Source organism: Muntiacus reevesi, chromosome 13 (assembly GCF_963930625.1).
Source record: "Muntiacus reevesi chromosome 13, mMunRee1.1, whole genome shotgun sequence".
Taxonomy (NCBI): Eukaryota; Metazoa; Chordata; class Mammalia; order Artiodactyla; family Cervidae; genus Muntiacus; species Muntiacus reevesi.
The window spans coordinates 66,051,945-66,064,848 of record NC_089261.1 but is presented as its reverse complement, the minus strand read 5'-3'; the positions used below and the strand labels follow the sequence as shown (position 1 = coordinate 66,064,848).

General features: G+C 41.6%; 1 protein-coding gene across 1 annotated transcript in view; it reads right to left on the bottom strand.

Moving 5' to 3' along the window:
* The window catches only part of TMEM131L (transmembrane 131 like), a 174,461-nt gene that overhangs the window by 50,515 nt on the left and 111,042 nt on the right, over positions 1 to 12,904 (bottom strand). The window contains 6 exon segments of the mRNA XM_065903804.1: positions 319 to 472; positions 996 to 1,086; positions 2,880 to 2,988; positions 3,313 to 3,371; positions 4,622 to 4,775; positions 4,973 to 5,050. Coding sequence (XP_065759876.1) covers positions 319 to 472; positions 996 to 1,086; positions 2,880 to 2,988; positions 3,313 to 3,371; positions 4,622 to 4,775; positions 4,973 to 5,050 — 645 coding nt within the window.

Genomic DNA, 12,904 nt, shown 5'->3' with positions numbered 1-12,904 from the left:
CAAAACCTACTATTTTATCATGAATGAGGCTTATTTTTACTAAATGTAATTTTCTTAGGATAAATTATAATTTACAATATTTTTAAATAATGGTAATAACAAATATCTCTAATGGGATATATCCTGGTCCCTTTGAGGTCCTTGAACAATAGTTTGAAAAAATAAAGACAGCCTAAAAGTAATTCTGAAAATGTTAAAAGAAACATACTTGCTTTAAAATTTGTAAATGAAAGGTTTTATAAATAATTAATTTCATAGTATTTGACCTTAAACAAAGCTTAAAAAAGGCTAAAACTTGAATAAAAATACCATATGTACCTTTAAAATGTGCTTGGTCTCCTTGGAAACAAACACATCATTTAATACAACACCATGGTCAAAATGGTTGAGGTACCACATTGACCAAAGCCCTGAAGCATTCTTGTGATTCTCTATGTGAAACTGGGCTGCAGAAGGGTCCATTCGAAAATACCTGTGAACACAGGCCAGGCATGCCATCAGTGCCGTGGTACAGACAACCGTAAGGGTGAGAGTGAGCCTCTAACTGCAAGGCAGCAGTCGCATGTAACCCTAACCTAACCTAAACAAACACAATCGTTGCATAAAAGCATCACAGAATGAGTGTCAGTGCCTTCTCCAGCCTTCCTGCCCATAAGCGGAGTATCTGAAGGCCCAAGGGTGCAGTGTGGCCAGCACCAGGACAGAGGCCACCAGGCAGAAACCTGGCCCCGAATGTATCTCAGATATGTGGTGGGAATATGCTTTCCTCCTTCCACACACGGCTGCCTGCCCAGATCCAATCCGCCACCTCCATCATTCAGCTTCCCCTTTCCCGCCCTGCAAACCACCCTTTCACAGCCTGCTAGCATTGCTAACTAGGGGAAGGCAAGTCCAGGGAGAGAAACACGCAAGTATCACTTATGTTGTTAAATCACCCCTGGGCTGGGTCGGGGCAGGGAACCAAACAACTCCAGGGAAAGAGGAATGAAACCCACCCTTGAACCACAGGGGAGGAGAGGCAAGCTTTTAGTGTTGGAGTGTTTTTTTTCTTTCTGTCTTCTCTCACCCCACTGTCACAGGACGGAGCTGTTGGGAGGCAGAAGGAAATAAAGGTGAAGAATCAGTATCTTTTCTTTCATTTCCCAAATGAAAATAACTGTTTTATTTATAACACTTTAATTACTCCACACTTTTGTCTCCATTAAAACTGTGCATGAGATATAAATGGTAAAAATCCTTTCTTGAACATTATCTTTCCTCCTTACTGACTGATTGTCAGTTACCCAGAACACTGTACTACCTCTCATTGCTAAACCAACTTCTCATTTCTTCTTTTGGAGGAAAAGAGAGAATCAATGCTTTGTGGCTCTCCTTTTGTAAAGATCTTAAGAGGCAAGATTGAAGGCAGGAGGAGAAGGGGACGACAGAGGATGAGACGGTTGGATGGCATCACCAACTCAATGGACATGAGTTTGAGTAAACTCCAGGAGTTAGTTGGTGATGGACAGGGAGGCCTGGCGTGCTGTGATTCATGGGGTCACAAAGAGTCGAACACGACTGAGTGACTGATCTGAGCTAACAGGCAAGTCCTTAGGTCTGCAGAGACGATAAAAGTGAACAGTCGAGCCCACTAGGGTGCTTGAAGAGATGAGAGTGGAGGTGTAAGCCAGAAATGAACAGGTCAAACAAGATCACGGAGGAGCCTCAGAACCAAAGTGGGACCTCGCTGCCAAAACACTGCTGATTCATCAATCACCCGTATGTGTTCCTTGAGCCAGGTCAGGACACCATCACACTGGTACTGAATTCTTAACTCTGATGCTAATACCTGACTTTTTTATAGCTGTATTTAATATATGTTCCCCTCCTAAAATTCAAACACTAACAAAAAGATGTGAAAATACAAGTCTACCTTTCCCTAGACAAGGGAACAAGTGGCAGCAGACTCCCGAGCATCCTTCCAGTGCTGTAACACATGCAAATGCACAGGAACCCTGAGAACCACCCTGCTGACACTGCACGCCTGTGTATGAGTCTTAATACCTAAAAAGGTCTAGTCCCCCATCCCCACGCAGATGAATTACAATTTAACCAATCTCCTGTTCTGTTGCCACAAACAATGCATATTTCTGTTATTACAATTCTGAATATATACAAGTGTATCTCTCATGAGATACACTCCCAGGATAAACTCCAAGAGAAGTAGAATTCAGGATCAGAGAGCATACATGCACATCTTAAGTTTTCAGAGAAATTGCCAATTTTCCCTCCCAAATTGCCTGTATCAATTTATACTCATATCAAAAAATCAGTGTTGTTTTCTTTCTAGTCATTACTAACAGAGAATACTAACAATCTTTTTAATCTTCATAGACCTAAGTCCTACGTTATATCTCACTTACTGCTTTAAATTAACATTTCTTTCAATATAAGTGAGTTATGTCTTGTTTTCTGATATTTAACATGCATTTCATTCCTTGGTAGAAACCTTCTGAACTATAAACAAGACTGAGGACTGGGTTAACACTCACTAGATAGCCTGCATGGCATTCTATACAAAGAGACCAAACTGGGGATGCACAACCCTACCTGTAAAAGCAGTCTGTCCATCACACATGTACAACCTGGCCTTTCAAACCAACTGAGTTATGATCTATAAACTCACATCCTACTCACGTGGCATCATAAAAGCAGCAGACCACCAGTTCTTCCACCAGGTTACCTCTTAGAACTATTAAGGCTGTGGAACTGAAATGAAGCCCATTCACTTCCTAAAGCCTTGCCTAGGCTGTAGCGGAGTCATCACAGAAAGAACTAGAGTCACAAGAACTAAATAACGAAAACAAAAAGACAGTCGCCAACATTTTTAAAATCTGTACCTTTGCAAGTAAAAGAAGCAATTTTTGTAAAGTTCGTTGTGGAAGTAGGTAGGAGCACTGGTTCAAACTGCAGAGACAGGACATCTCTCTGGGAGAAATGATGTACATCCTGTAACAAAAATAATCCACAATACTGCTCTTAGCGGGGTGGAGACTGATCCAGGTAGAATCAACCCTGTTAAAACGGCTGAGTAGCTCAGACTGGCATAGATAGCAACTGTTCAGCAGAAGGGGTAATGACACATGCTCTTCTGTAATAGCACGAAGGGGTGCCGACAACCTTCATCTAAATATGGGCTCAAGCAAGGGAAAACAGGTTTCAAGGGAAGCAAAAGGTAACAGAGACAAGTGTTCTCTCACAAATCCTCAAGCTCTGCAATTAAATATACTCTTGTAAGTTTAAACTATACTTTACACAAGTATTTAAAATTACCTGTATCCATATAAGGCTGTTTCCCGAATGTAATATATACATATTCACTGCCGAATCATCTGTTCAAAAGAATCAAAGTAATGAGACCAGAACAAAGGGCCATCTCATTCTCACATTTTAACACTGAAGTTAAAATATCACACAACACACTTCTATTAAAAAATGCAACTCGTCTTCCAACACTAACATTGAAATGAGGAGCTGTTTTCTGTTGGGTATTCTTTGAAGTCACAAGAAAAAGGACTCTGGCAAAAAGACTGACCTGTCAACACAGGCTCTCTAATGATGAACTACTAGCAGAAAAACCCTGAGTGTAGGGTCATACTCCTAACTCCCTTTAGATGAAACTACCCAAATGGACAGCTTCAAATAAAGCTGAGGTCTTCTACTGACCAGACAGCCCCTCATTTCCTTACTTGACAACCACACTTGGGAAGAACAAAACCCTGGATCTCAGGATGCAGGCTTCCCTTGAATCCTCACCAACAGAAATGCTCCCCATGCTCTAGGAGTCTTCTCTACACTGATGTCCACCTGGCCATTCTGGGAACCAACAGAAACTAGGAACCCCAGCACAGGAAAGCTCTCCTGCTGGCCTGCGACTACTATAATCAATTCCAAAGACGGGAAAGCAAACCGTGTCTGATCAACAGTTAAGACGGCCTATGTAAGACTGTATTTTGGTACCAGAACAGTATTGATAACCAATGGATAATAGCAAGGCTGACATGATAAAATTCATGGACCATATGTCCTCTACAAAATCTCTTAGTAACTGATAAACAAGGTTATTCTTGCTAAGTAGGACGCACAATTTCAAAGGTGAAATTTATAGACAGGACACTGAAATTCACAATACTCTAACTTGTCAGGCATCCAGGATCAAGCCATACCAGGAACATACCATCAACTATGAAAAATACAAATAGCATGACTTGGTCAACTGAGCTTCTGCAAATCATAAAACAGAACCAAGACACAAAACCTAAAATCCTGCGTGAGTATTTATATTAAGACTGTAGTGCCCATTTAATTTGTTCACCATCTTCAAAATGTCAAGAAAATTATTTCTCGAGAAAACACACAATGGTTTACTGTTGCCACTTAATTTACTGTAAAATAATACACCCTTATTAGCAGATGCACGCTGAAAAATAGTCACTACTGCAGTGTATTAACAATGAAAGCAAAATCTCTTAGTCCTGGATTGCAACAAGGCAATCTGCGATCTATAAGCAAATGATACAGAAAGATGATGCAGGTGAATCAAAATATATTTTAACAGGAAAGTTTAAAGATTCTGTCATACCTGAGCTCTCAGATTTATCTGTAGCTACATAAATAATAGAGAGATGATCTAACAAATCTTGTGTGTTTTCTTCAAATTCTTTTGAGGTGTTTTCCATTGTTACGATTATGCTCATCTGCAGCCGTAAAACATCATCCGATTCCACGTAACAACTCTGAGATTGGAGGGATGGAAGAAAAGGAAAAACTCAGAAAATCAATTGAATTTTTTTATTTCAAATTTTAAGGGGGAGAAGCACTTAGGGGAAAAGCATATGCATTTCTGCAAATAAACATGCTGTTTTATTTTTTATTTCTAAACAAAGAGGCAGGAAGGAAGGCAGGAAGAAAAACACTAAATTTTTAATTTTACCTTTAGTTGCTGACACACTTTATTATGTAAACTGCATTCCAGTTGCACCTGCAAGAGGCTAGAATTAGTGGTTTCCGCCTAAAAGAAGAAAAAGGAGGGAAAGAAATTACAAGGAAGCAAAATTCTCAATCTACTATCAACAGTAAACAATCTATCACTTAATCAGAAATTAGATTTCTTCATTCATTTTATTCATTCAACATGTATTTGAGCCTCTGCTAAATGTTAGGCAAAATTCTATTTGCTGGGAATACAATAGTGAATAAAACAGAAAAATCTCTTCTGTCACTGAGCTTATATCTAATAGAAATCACAAGCTCTCCCATGGGCAACATGAAAATTCCTGTTATGGCAATAAGCAGATAAATATGTTCTAAATATACAAAGGAATGTTGTCGCTTGGCATTTCTTAATTTTCTGAACATTCTGCTCCAACACAGGAGCCTGCCCTTATTTGAAAGTAGGTTCACTCAGTTCAGTTCAGTTCAGTCACTCAGTTGTGTCCAACTCTTTGTAACCCCATGGACTGCAGCAAGCCCGGCTTCCCTGTCCATCACCAGCTCCTAGAGCTTGCTCAAACTCAAGTGCATTGAGTCGGTGATGCCATCTAACCATCTCATCCTCTGTCATCCCCTTCTCCCACCTTCAATCTTTCCCAGCATCAGGGTCTTTTCAAATGAGGCATTTCTTCGCCTCAGGTGGCCAAAGTATTGGAGCTTCAGCATCAGTCCTTCCAATGTACATGCAGGACTGATTTCCTTTAGGATTGACTGGCAGGATCTCCTTGCAGTCTAAGAGACTCTCAAGAGTCTTCTCCAACACCACAGTTCATAAGCATCAATTCTTTGGTGCTCAGCTTTCTTTAGAGTCCAACTCTCACATCCATACTACTGGGAAAACCATAGCTTTGACTAGATGGACCTTTGTTGGCAAAGTAATGTCTCTGCTTTTTAATATGCTGTCTAGGTTAGTCATAGCTTTTCTTCCAAGGGGCAAGCGTCTTTTAATTTCATGGCTGCAGTCACCATCTGCAGAGCCAATGAATGGTTCTGATGCCTGGCTCTCATCAGTAGAAGGAGCTTAGATGCTATGACAAAACCATAGGAGAAGGTCCACCATTCAACTGGCTATGATTTTTAATAGGTAAAAGAGAGGTGGATGGAAGAAACAAAAGTATATGAAAAGATTGCAGGATTTCATGAAGTTCAAAGATCTTAACACATGGGATGATATCGAGGAAATGCAAAGTCAATCCAGGCATATGGCCATTTGGGTAGGAGGGTGGGGGCAGCAACAGTGAATACACAGCAATGTCAGGCAGCGCAGCACGTCAATCTAAAGGATTCCCTCTTTTGTTGAGTCTGACATGTCTGGCACAGTAATTATAAGGAAGGCACGTGGCTTGGCAGTCTTGGTCAGAACACCAGAAAATCTTAGCAAGGCATGAAGGCATTCCCCACATCCTTGGCTGACTCACCTGTGGGCACATGTCAATTTACTCCAGGAGGATTTCATTTTAAATAGAATCACCACAATTATGTTTAATTTGTTAGATTTATAAGAACTATCTAAGTATATTATATAAAAATACATCTTTAACTAACTCAACTGCCATTCAGCAATTAATGTACAAAACGAGAATAAAATACAGCTGATCCTCAGTTCCGAGGAAGCAGACTGGAAGGAACGTGAGCATTCTTGAGACTGTGGTCCCTGTAGGGGCTCCTGGATCCTACGCCCTGCAGATGCTGAGGGACCACGGCATATTACACTTTAAAGTGTGGTAAAAATAGTTAAGGGGTTGAACCAAGCTGGGCTTCCCTTGTGGCTCAGCTGGTAAAGAATCCACCTGAAATGCAGCAGACCTGGGTTTGATCCCTGGATTGGGAAAATCCCCTGGAGAAGGGAAAGGCTACCCACTCCAGTATTCTGGCCTGGAGAATTCCATGGACTGTATAGTTTTCCATGGGGTCGCAAAGAGTCGGACACGACTGAGTGGCTTTCACTTTCACTTAACCAATCTTGTAAATAGGGCCAAACATTTAGCCAAGGCTCTTTTAAAAAGTAACTGCTCAAGCTACCAATGGTATTTTTCACAGAACTAGAACAAATAGTTTCACAATTTGTTTGGAAATACAAAAAACCTTGAATAGCCAAAGCAATCTTGAGAAAGAAGAATGGAACTGGAGGAATCAACCTGCCTGACTTTAGGCTCTACTACAAAGCCACAGTCATCAAGACAGTATGGTACTGGCACAAAGACAGAAATATAGATCAATGGAACAGAATAGAAAGCCCAGAGATAAATCCATGTACCTATGGACACCTTATCTTTGACAAAGGAGGCAAGGATATACAATGGAAAAAAGACAACTTCTTTAACAAGTGGTGCTGGGAAAACTGGTCAACCACTTGTAAAAGAATGAAACTAGAACACTTTCTAACACCATACACAAAAATAAACTCAAAATGGATTAAAGATCTAAATGGAAGACCAGAAACTATAAAACTCCTAGAGGAGAACATAGGCAAAACACTCTCCGACATAAATCACAGCAGGATCCTCTATGACCCACCTCCCAGAATATTGGAAATAAAAGCAAAAATAAACAAATGGGACCTAATGAAACTTAAAAGCTTTTGCACAACAAAGGAAACTATAAGCAAGGTGAAAAGATAGCACTCAGAATGGGAGAAAATAATAGCAAATGAAGCAACAAAGGATTAATCTCAAAAATATACAAACAACTCCTGCAGCTCAATTCCAGAAAAATAAATGACCCAATCAAAAAATGGGCCAAAGATCTAAACAGACATTTCTCCAAAGAAGACATACAGATGGCTAACAAACACATGAAAAGATGCTCAACATCCCTCATTATCAGAGAAATGCAAATCAAAACCACAATAAGGTACCATTACACGCCAGTCAGAATGGCTGCTATCCAAAAGTCTACAAGCAATAAATGCTGGAGAGGGTGTGGAGAAAAGGGAACCCTCTTACACTGTTGGTGGGAATGCAAACTAGTACAGCCACTATGGAGAACAGTGTGGAGATTTCTTAAAAAACTGGAAATAGAACTGCCATATGACCCAGCAATACCACTTCTGGGCATACACACTGAGGAAACCAGAATTGAAAGAGACACGTGCACCCCAATGTTCATCGCAGCACTGTTTATAATAGCCAGGACATGGAAGCAACCTAGATGCCCATCAGCAGACGAATGGATAAGGAAGCTATGGTATATATACACAATGGAATATTACTCAGCCTTTAAAAAGAATTCATTTGAATCAGTTCTAATGAGATGGATGAAACTGGAGCCCATTACACAGAGTGAAGTAAGCCAGAAAGATAAACACCAATATAGTATACTAACGCATATACATGGAATTTAGAAAGATGGTAACGATAAACCTATATGCAAGACAGAAAAAGAGACACAGATGTATAGAACAGACTTTTGGACTCTGTGGGAGAAGGCGAGGGTGGGATGTTCTGAGAGAATAGCATTGAAATAAGTATATTATCAAGGGTGAAACAGATCACCAGTCCAGGTTGGATGCATGAGACAAGTGCTCAGGGCTGGTGCACTGGGAAGACCCAGAGGGATGGGATGGGGAGGGAAGTGGGAGCGGGATCAGGATGGGGAACACATGTAAATCCATGGCTGATTCATGTCAATGTATGGCAAAAACCACTACAATACTGTAAAGTAATTACCCTCCGACTAATAAAAATAAATGAAAAGAAAAATTTTGCTCAAGAGAATTGAGCAAAGAGAATTGCTCAAGAGAAACACCAATACGGTATATTAACACATATATATGGAATTTAGAAAGAAGGTAACGATGACCCTACATGCAAGACAGCAAAAGAGACAGAGATGTAAAGAACAGACTGTTGGACTCTGTGGGAGAAGGTGAGGGTGGGATGGTTTGAAAGAAAAGCACTGAAACATGTATATTACCATACGTAAAAGAGACGCCCAGTGCAAGTTCTATGCGTGAAGCAGGGCACTCAAAGCCGGTGCTCTGGGACAACCCAGAGGTATGGGGTGGAGAGGGAGGCGGGTGGGGGGGTTCAGGATGGGGGGACACATGAGCACCTGTGAGTGATTCATGTCAGTATATGGCAAAAACTACCACAATATTGCAAAGTAATTAGCCTCCGATTAAAATAAATTAATATTAAAAAAGTAACTGCTCATATCAGTTAGATTTAAACAGTAATATCATCTGTAAACTGAACCTCAAATCTCAAGGAAGAGCTAGATTTTTAAATTTGTATTTCTGTGAGCCAAGTCCCACACCAAACACATAAATAAAGCAAGCCCACCTACTCCCTGAAACTGTTAACCAAGCTCTAAGTGACCGCGCGTGTCCCAGTCCAAAGGGAGCCGCTCTCCTGCCCGAGCCTGCTCCCACCTGGCCGTGTCCTGGCGTCTCTCTGTGCTCTTTGGTGCGTCCGCTGGCTCTCCCGCCTCCGGCACCAACGCTACAGTCGCTGCAGGTTCGGTCTCTGTCCCCTGCCCTCTCGCCCGACACGCCGCAGCCACCCGTGCTTATCTCATTGATGTAGGCTTCTCTGCACGCCCACACGTGAGCCAGGCTGTGGACCGAGCCTGCACCCCACTCCTCACAGCACTGTTTAAGCCAGAAACCTGGAGACTGACCTCCCCGTGCCTTCTCGCTCAGCCTCCCCACAACCCAGCACCCAGGTGCAGTGAGCGGACGCATTCACTTCCCTCCATTCCTAAGAAACACCCTAAGGATCCGGTCAGCACACTGTGCCCGAGAGCCAGAGCCAGCCCATGTTTGCAGATAAAGTCCTGCTGGAACATGGCCTCGCTCTCTCTTTTGCAAACTGCCTGTGGCCGCCTTCAGGCTAGGACGGCATAGTAGAGTCTACAGCCTACAAAACCAAAACGAACGCCTCTCTGGGCCTTTACAGAAAAAGCTGATGGCCCTCTGCCCTGGTGGGAGGAAGGAGGAGGGGGCGGGCAGGCTGGCACAGTAACTCCCTCCCTGTCTCCGCGCGTCTACGTCTGTCCTCTCCTCTGCACCGTCCACAATGCATCAGGAATGAGTTTACTAACACACAAACCAGGTCACATCACTACCTGCTCAGAACCCATCAGACTTCCTGCTCAGCCAAAGCCCCAGGTCCTTTACTGCACTATAAAATCCGGGCACCTGCCTCTTCTCACCTCCGTCTTTACGCTTCAGCTTCATCTACTTTCTGCTCCACTTTGCCATCAACCTCTGAAGGTGCTGTTTCTTTGCCTTGAACTCTCATTCCCAGCCCACCCTCTGCTCCACCTAACTAAATTGGATCCATCCTTCATGTCCCAGCAAAAACACTACTCTCAGGGAGGTGGTCCTTGACACCACCACGGGGGTAAATGCCAGTACTCACACTCAGGTCATAGGTCATGACACTAGAGCAACCTGTTCAAGGTCTGCCTTCCCCAGCAGACCGCAAGCACCCTGTCTGATGCTTTTACCACAGTGCCTAGCACTTAATCTGCACTCAACAGACAGCTGATGTCGGAAGAGAAGTGGGTGCACAGTCACAAATGCTCACTCGAGAGGTGCAAGTCTGCTAGGGGCAAGACACTAAAAACAAACAATGGCTCTAAAATAAAAGTGCATCGAAACCTGGTATTTGGTACGTGCTTCTGATCTGAAACTTTCCCCAAAAAAGTTTAAAGAGAAACCCATGTCAACACATTTACGACTAGGTTGGGTTTTGTTTAACTAACCTACAACATTTTAAGTATAGGTCTTAATCTGACAAGGCAATTTTCTTGCCTAAAATATTTCTTCACATGTTGAAATAAAGTTAAAAGTTCAAAATTATAACTTTGAGCATGATTAAAAATCCTACCTGCACAGTCATTTGATGTGATTTTAGAGCCCACTATTTTGTCATTCTTGGTAAATTTCTGGATGAATGAATTTATAATTTACTATGTTAAATAAGATTCGTCCATCAGTTGAAAACATAACAAAAACAAACTATGTTGTTTTACTCGCTGCACAACATATTTCAGAACCCCACAAGGGGGAGTGCCAGCACCTCCAAACTGCCCTTGAAGATGCAGACTTTTCTCAAAGAGAAATTTAAATGTTCATATCTCTTTCCCGAAAGAACAAAAGTATTGCACTCTTGACTTAAAAAGGGAAACTATAACCAAAACATGAGCCACTTGGGCACCCACTGGCACACTGGGATAATAAATTCTCTATGAAAGAACCCCAGCTGAGAACATTTGTTTTGACCACTTATGCAGAAGTGTGCCTAGGCAGGTTATAAAAGAAAAACAAAAGCCTACTTTTCTTTTGAAACCGCCCACATTATTTTAACAAATTAGTTCATAAATTTCACAGTTAAAAGAAACAATAACTCCTCACCAGGTTTCACATAAGTGTATGGTATTATTCTCTTTTAGAAGGTGGGAAAAGATGCAGTCTGCAGGACTTAAATGACTTATCAAAGGTCCCCAAAGGTTAGCTAGTGGAAAAACAGGGGGAAAATAAAGGCAGTTCTTTTTTTAAGTCATCAGTACTTTTTCCATGTAAATCTGAACAGGTCATGTCTATTTCTCAGGTACTTGCAAGCCTAAAAATTCTTCAACATGAAAACATGTCTTAGAAAACCACACCAAAAGAGAATGTAACTGTCAAGAAAATAGCCCTGTTAAGATGCCTTTTGTATGGCATGTATTTCCAAGGTTTTGTGGAGAAGTGGTCTAAACTTAGGGAATGAGATGAAAGAGAAAAAGATTACCTCCCTCTACTTGCTTAAAAAACTGGTCTTTGTGTACCAGGCCAGGGGCACAGGGTGATCCTGGGGGGCTGTGTGCAATCCAACAGGAAAGAAAACAATGGGTTGAAAGTTCTAAGTCATTTGAGATGATTTTCATTAACAAGAATAAACCATACCCTGACAAAAGTATAGGAGAGTCTATAACGCATTAATTCAGACAGAATGAACAAGAGACTTGAAATTATAATGTCCCCATTAATGCTCACACATGAGAACTTCTCATTTAAAGAATATGATGTATGAAATATAAAAGAATTACTTGGATAAACGCCAATTACTTAGATAGATTCCCTATCATGGTTTTTCCCCACACCTATTAACTCTTTTTTAAATATGTTTATTTGTGTGGTTGCACCCCATCTCAGTTGCACCATGCAGGATCTTTATCTGCAGCATCAACGCTTAGTTGCGGCATGTGGGATCTAGCTCCCTGATCGGGGATCAAACCTGGGTTCCCTGCATTGGGGGCCCGGAGCTTTAGCCACTGGACGACCAGTGAAGTCTCCCTTTCACAATTCTGAATGCTAAACTGTAGAGGTCTTACACAGGTAAATCTCTTCTGCCCACATGTGTCTTTGGAACACAGAGCCCACATAAGTCATGTGACCGTTCCAGCCGGGGGCCCACTCACACGCTGCTACATAAAACACATTCCATACATGAGATGATTTTGTATAAAATGAGTACTTTCCTGGCCCCTTCTACACAGCACTCACGCTCTTTAACCAAAATTCTAAATTAGTGTTTTCTATGTAGCAGACAGGCTCAGCTCACCAATAGGTGCTGCAGGGTTAACTGACCCTAATATTCACCAGCCCTCACCACTACCGCTAACCTGGTTTTCAAATATGTTTCAATTTCAAAATTGAAACAAAATTTACTTACGTTGCCAGGCCCACTCACTAAAATATCTGGAAAATCCTAAGAACTGGCTGAAATGAGTTTTTTATTTATTTTAAGGGAAAAGGGTTCAGCACATGTATCGTATTTTTCCTTACCCACATAGTTTTAGAAAAGACAGTGTGGCCAAGTGACTTTGCAGTCAACACAGATTCAAGATGAAATCCCAGGCATGAAACCCATATATTCTCTATGAG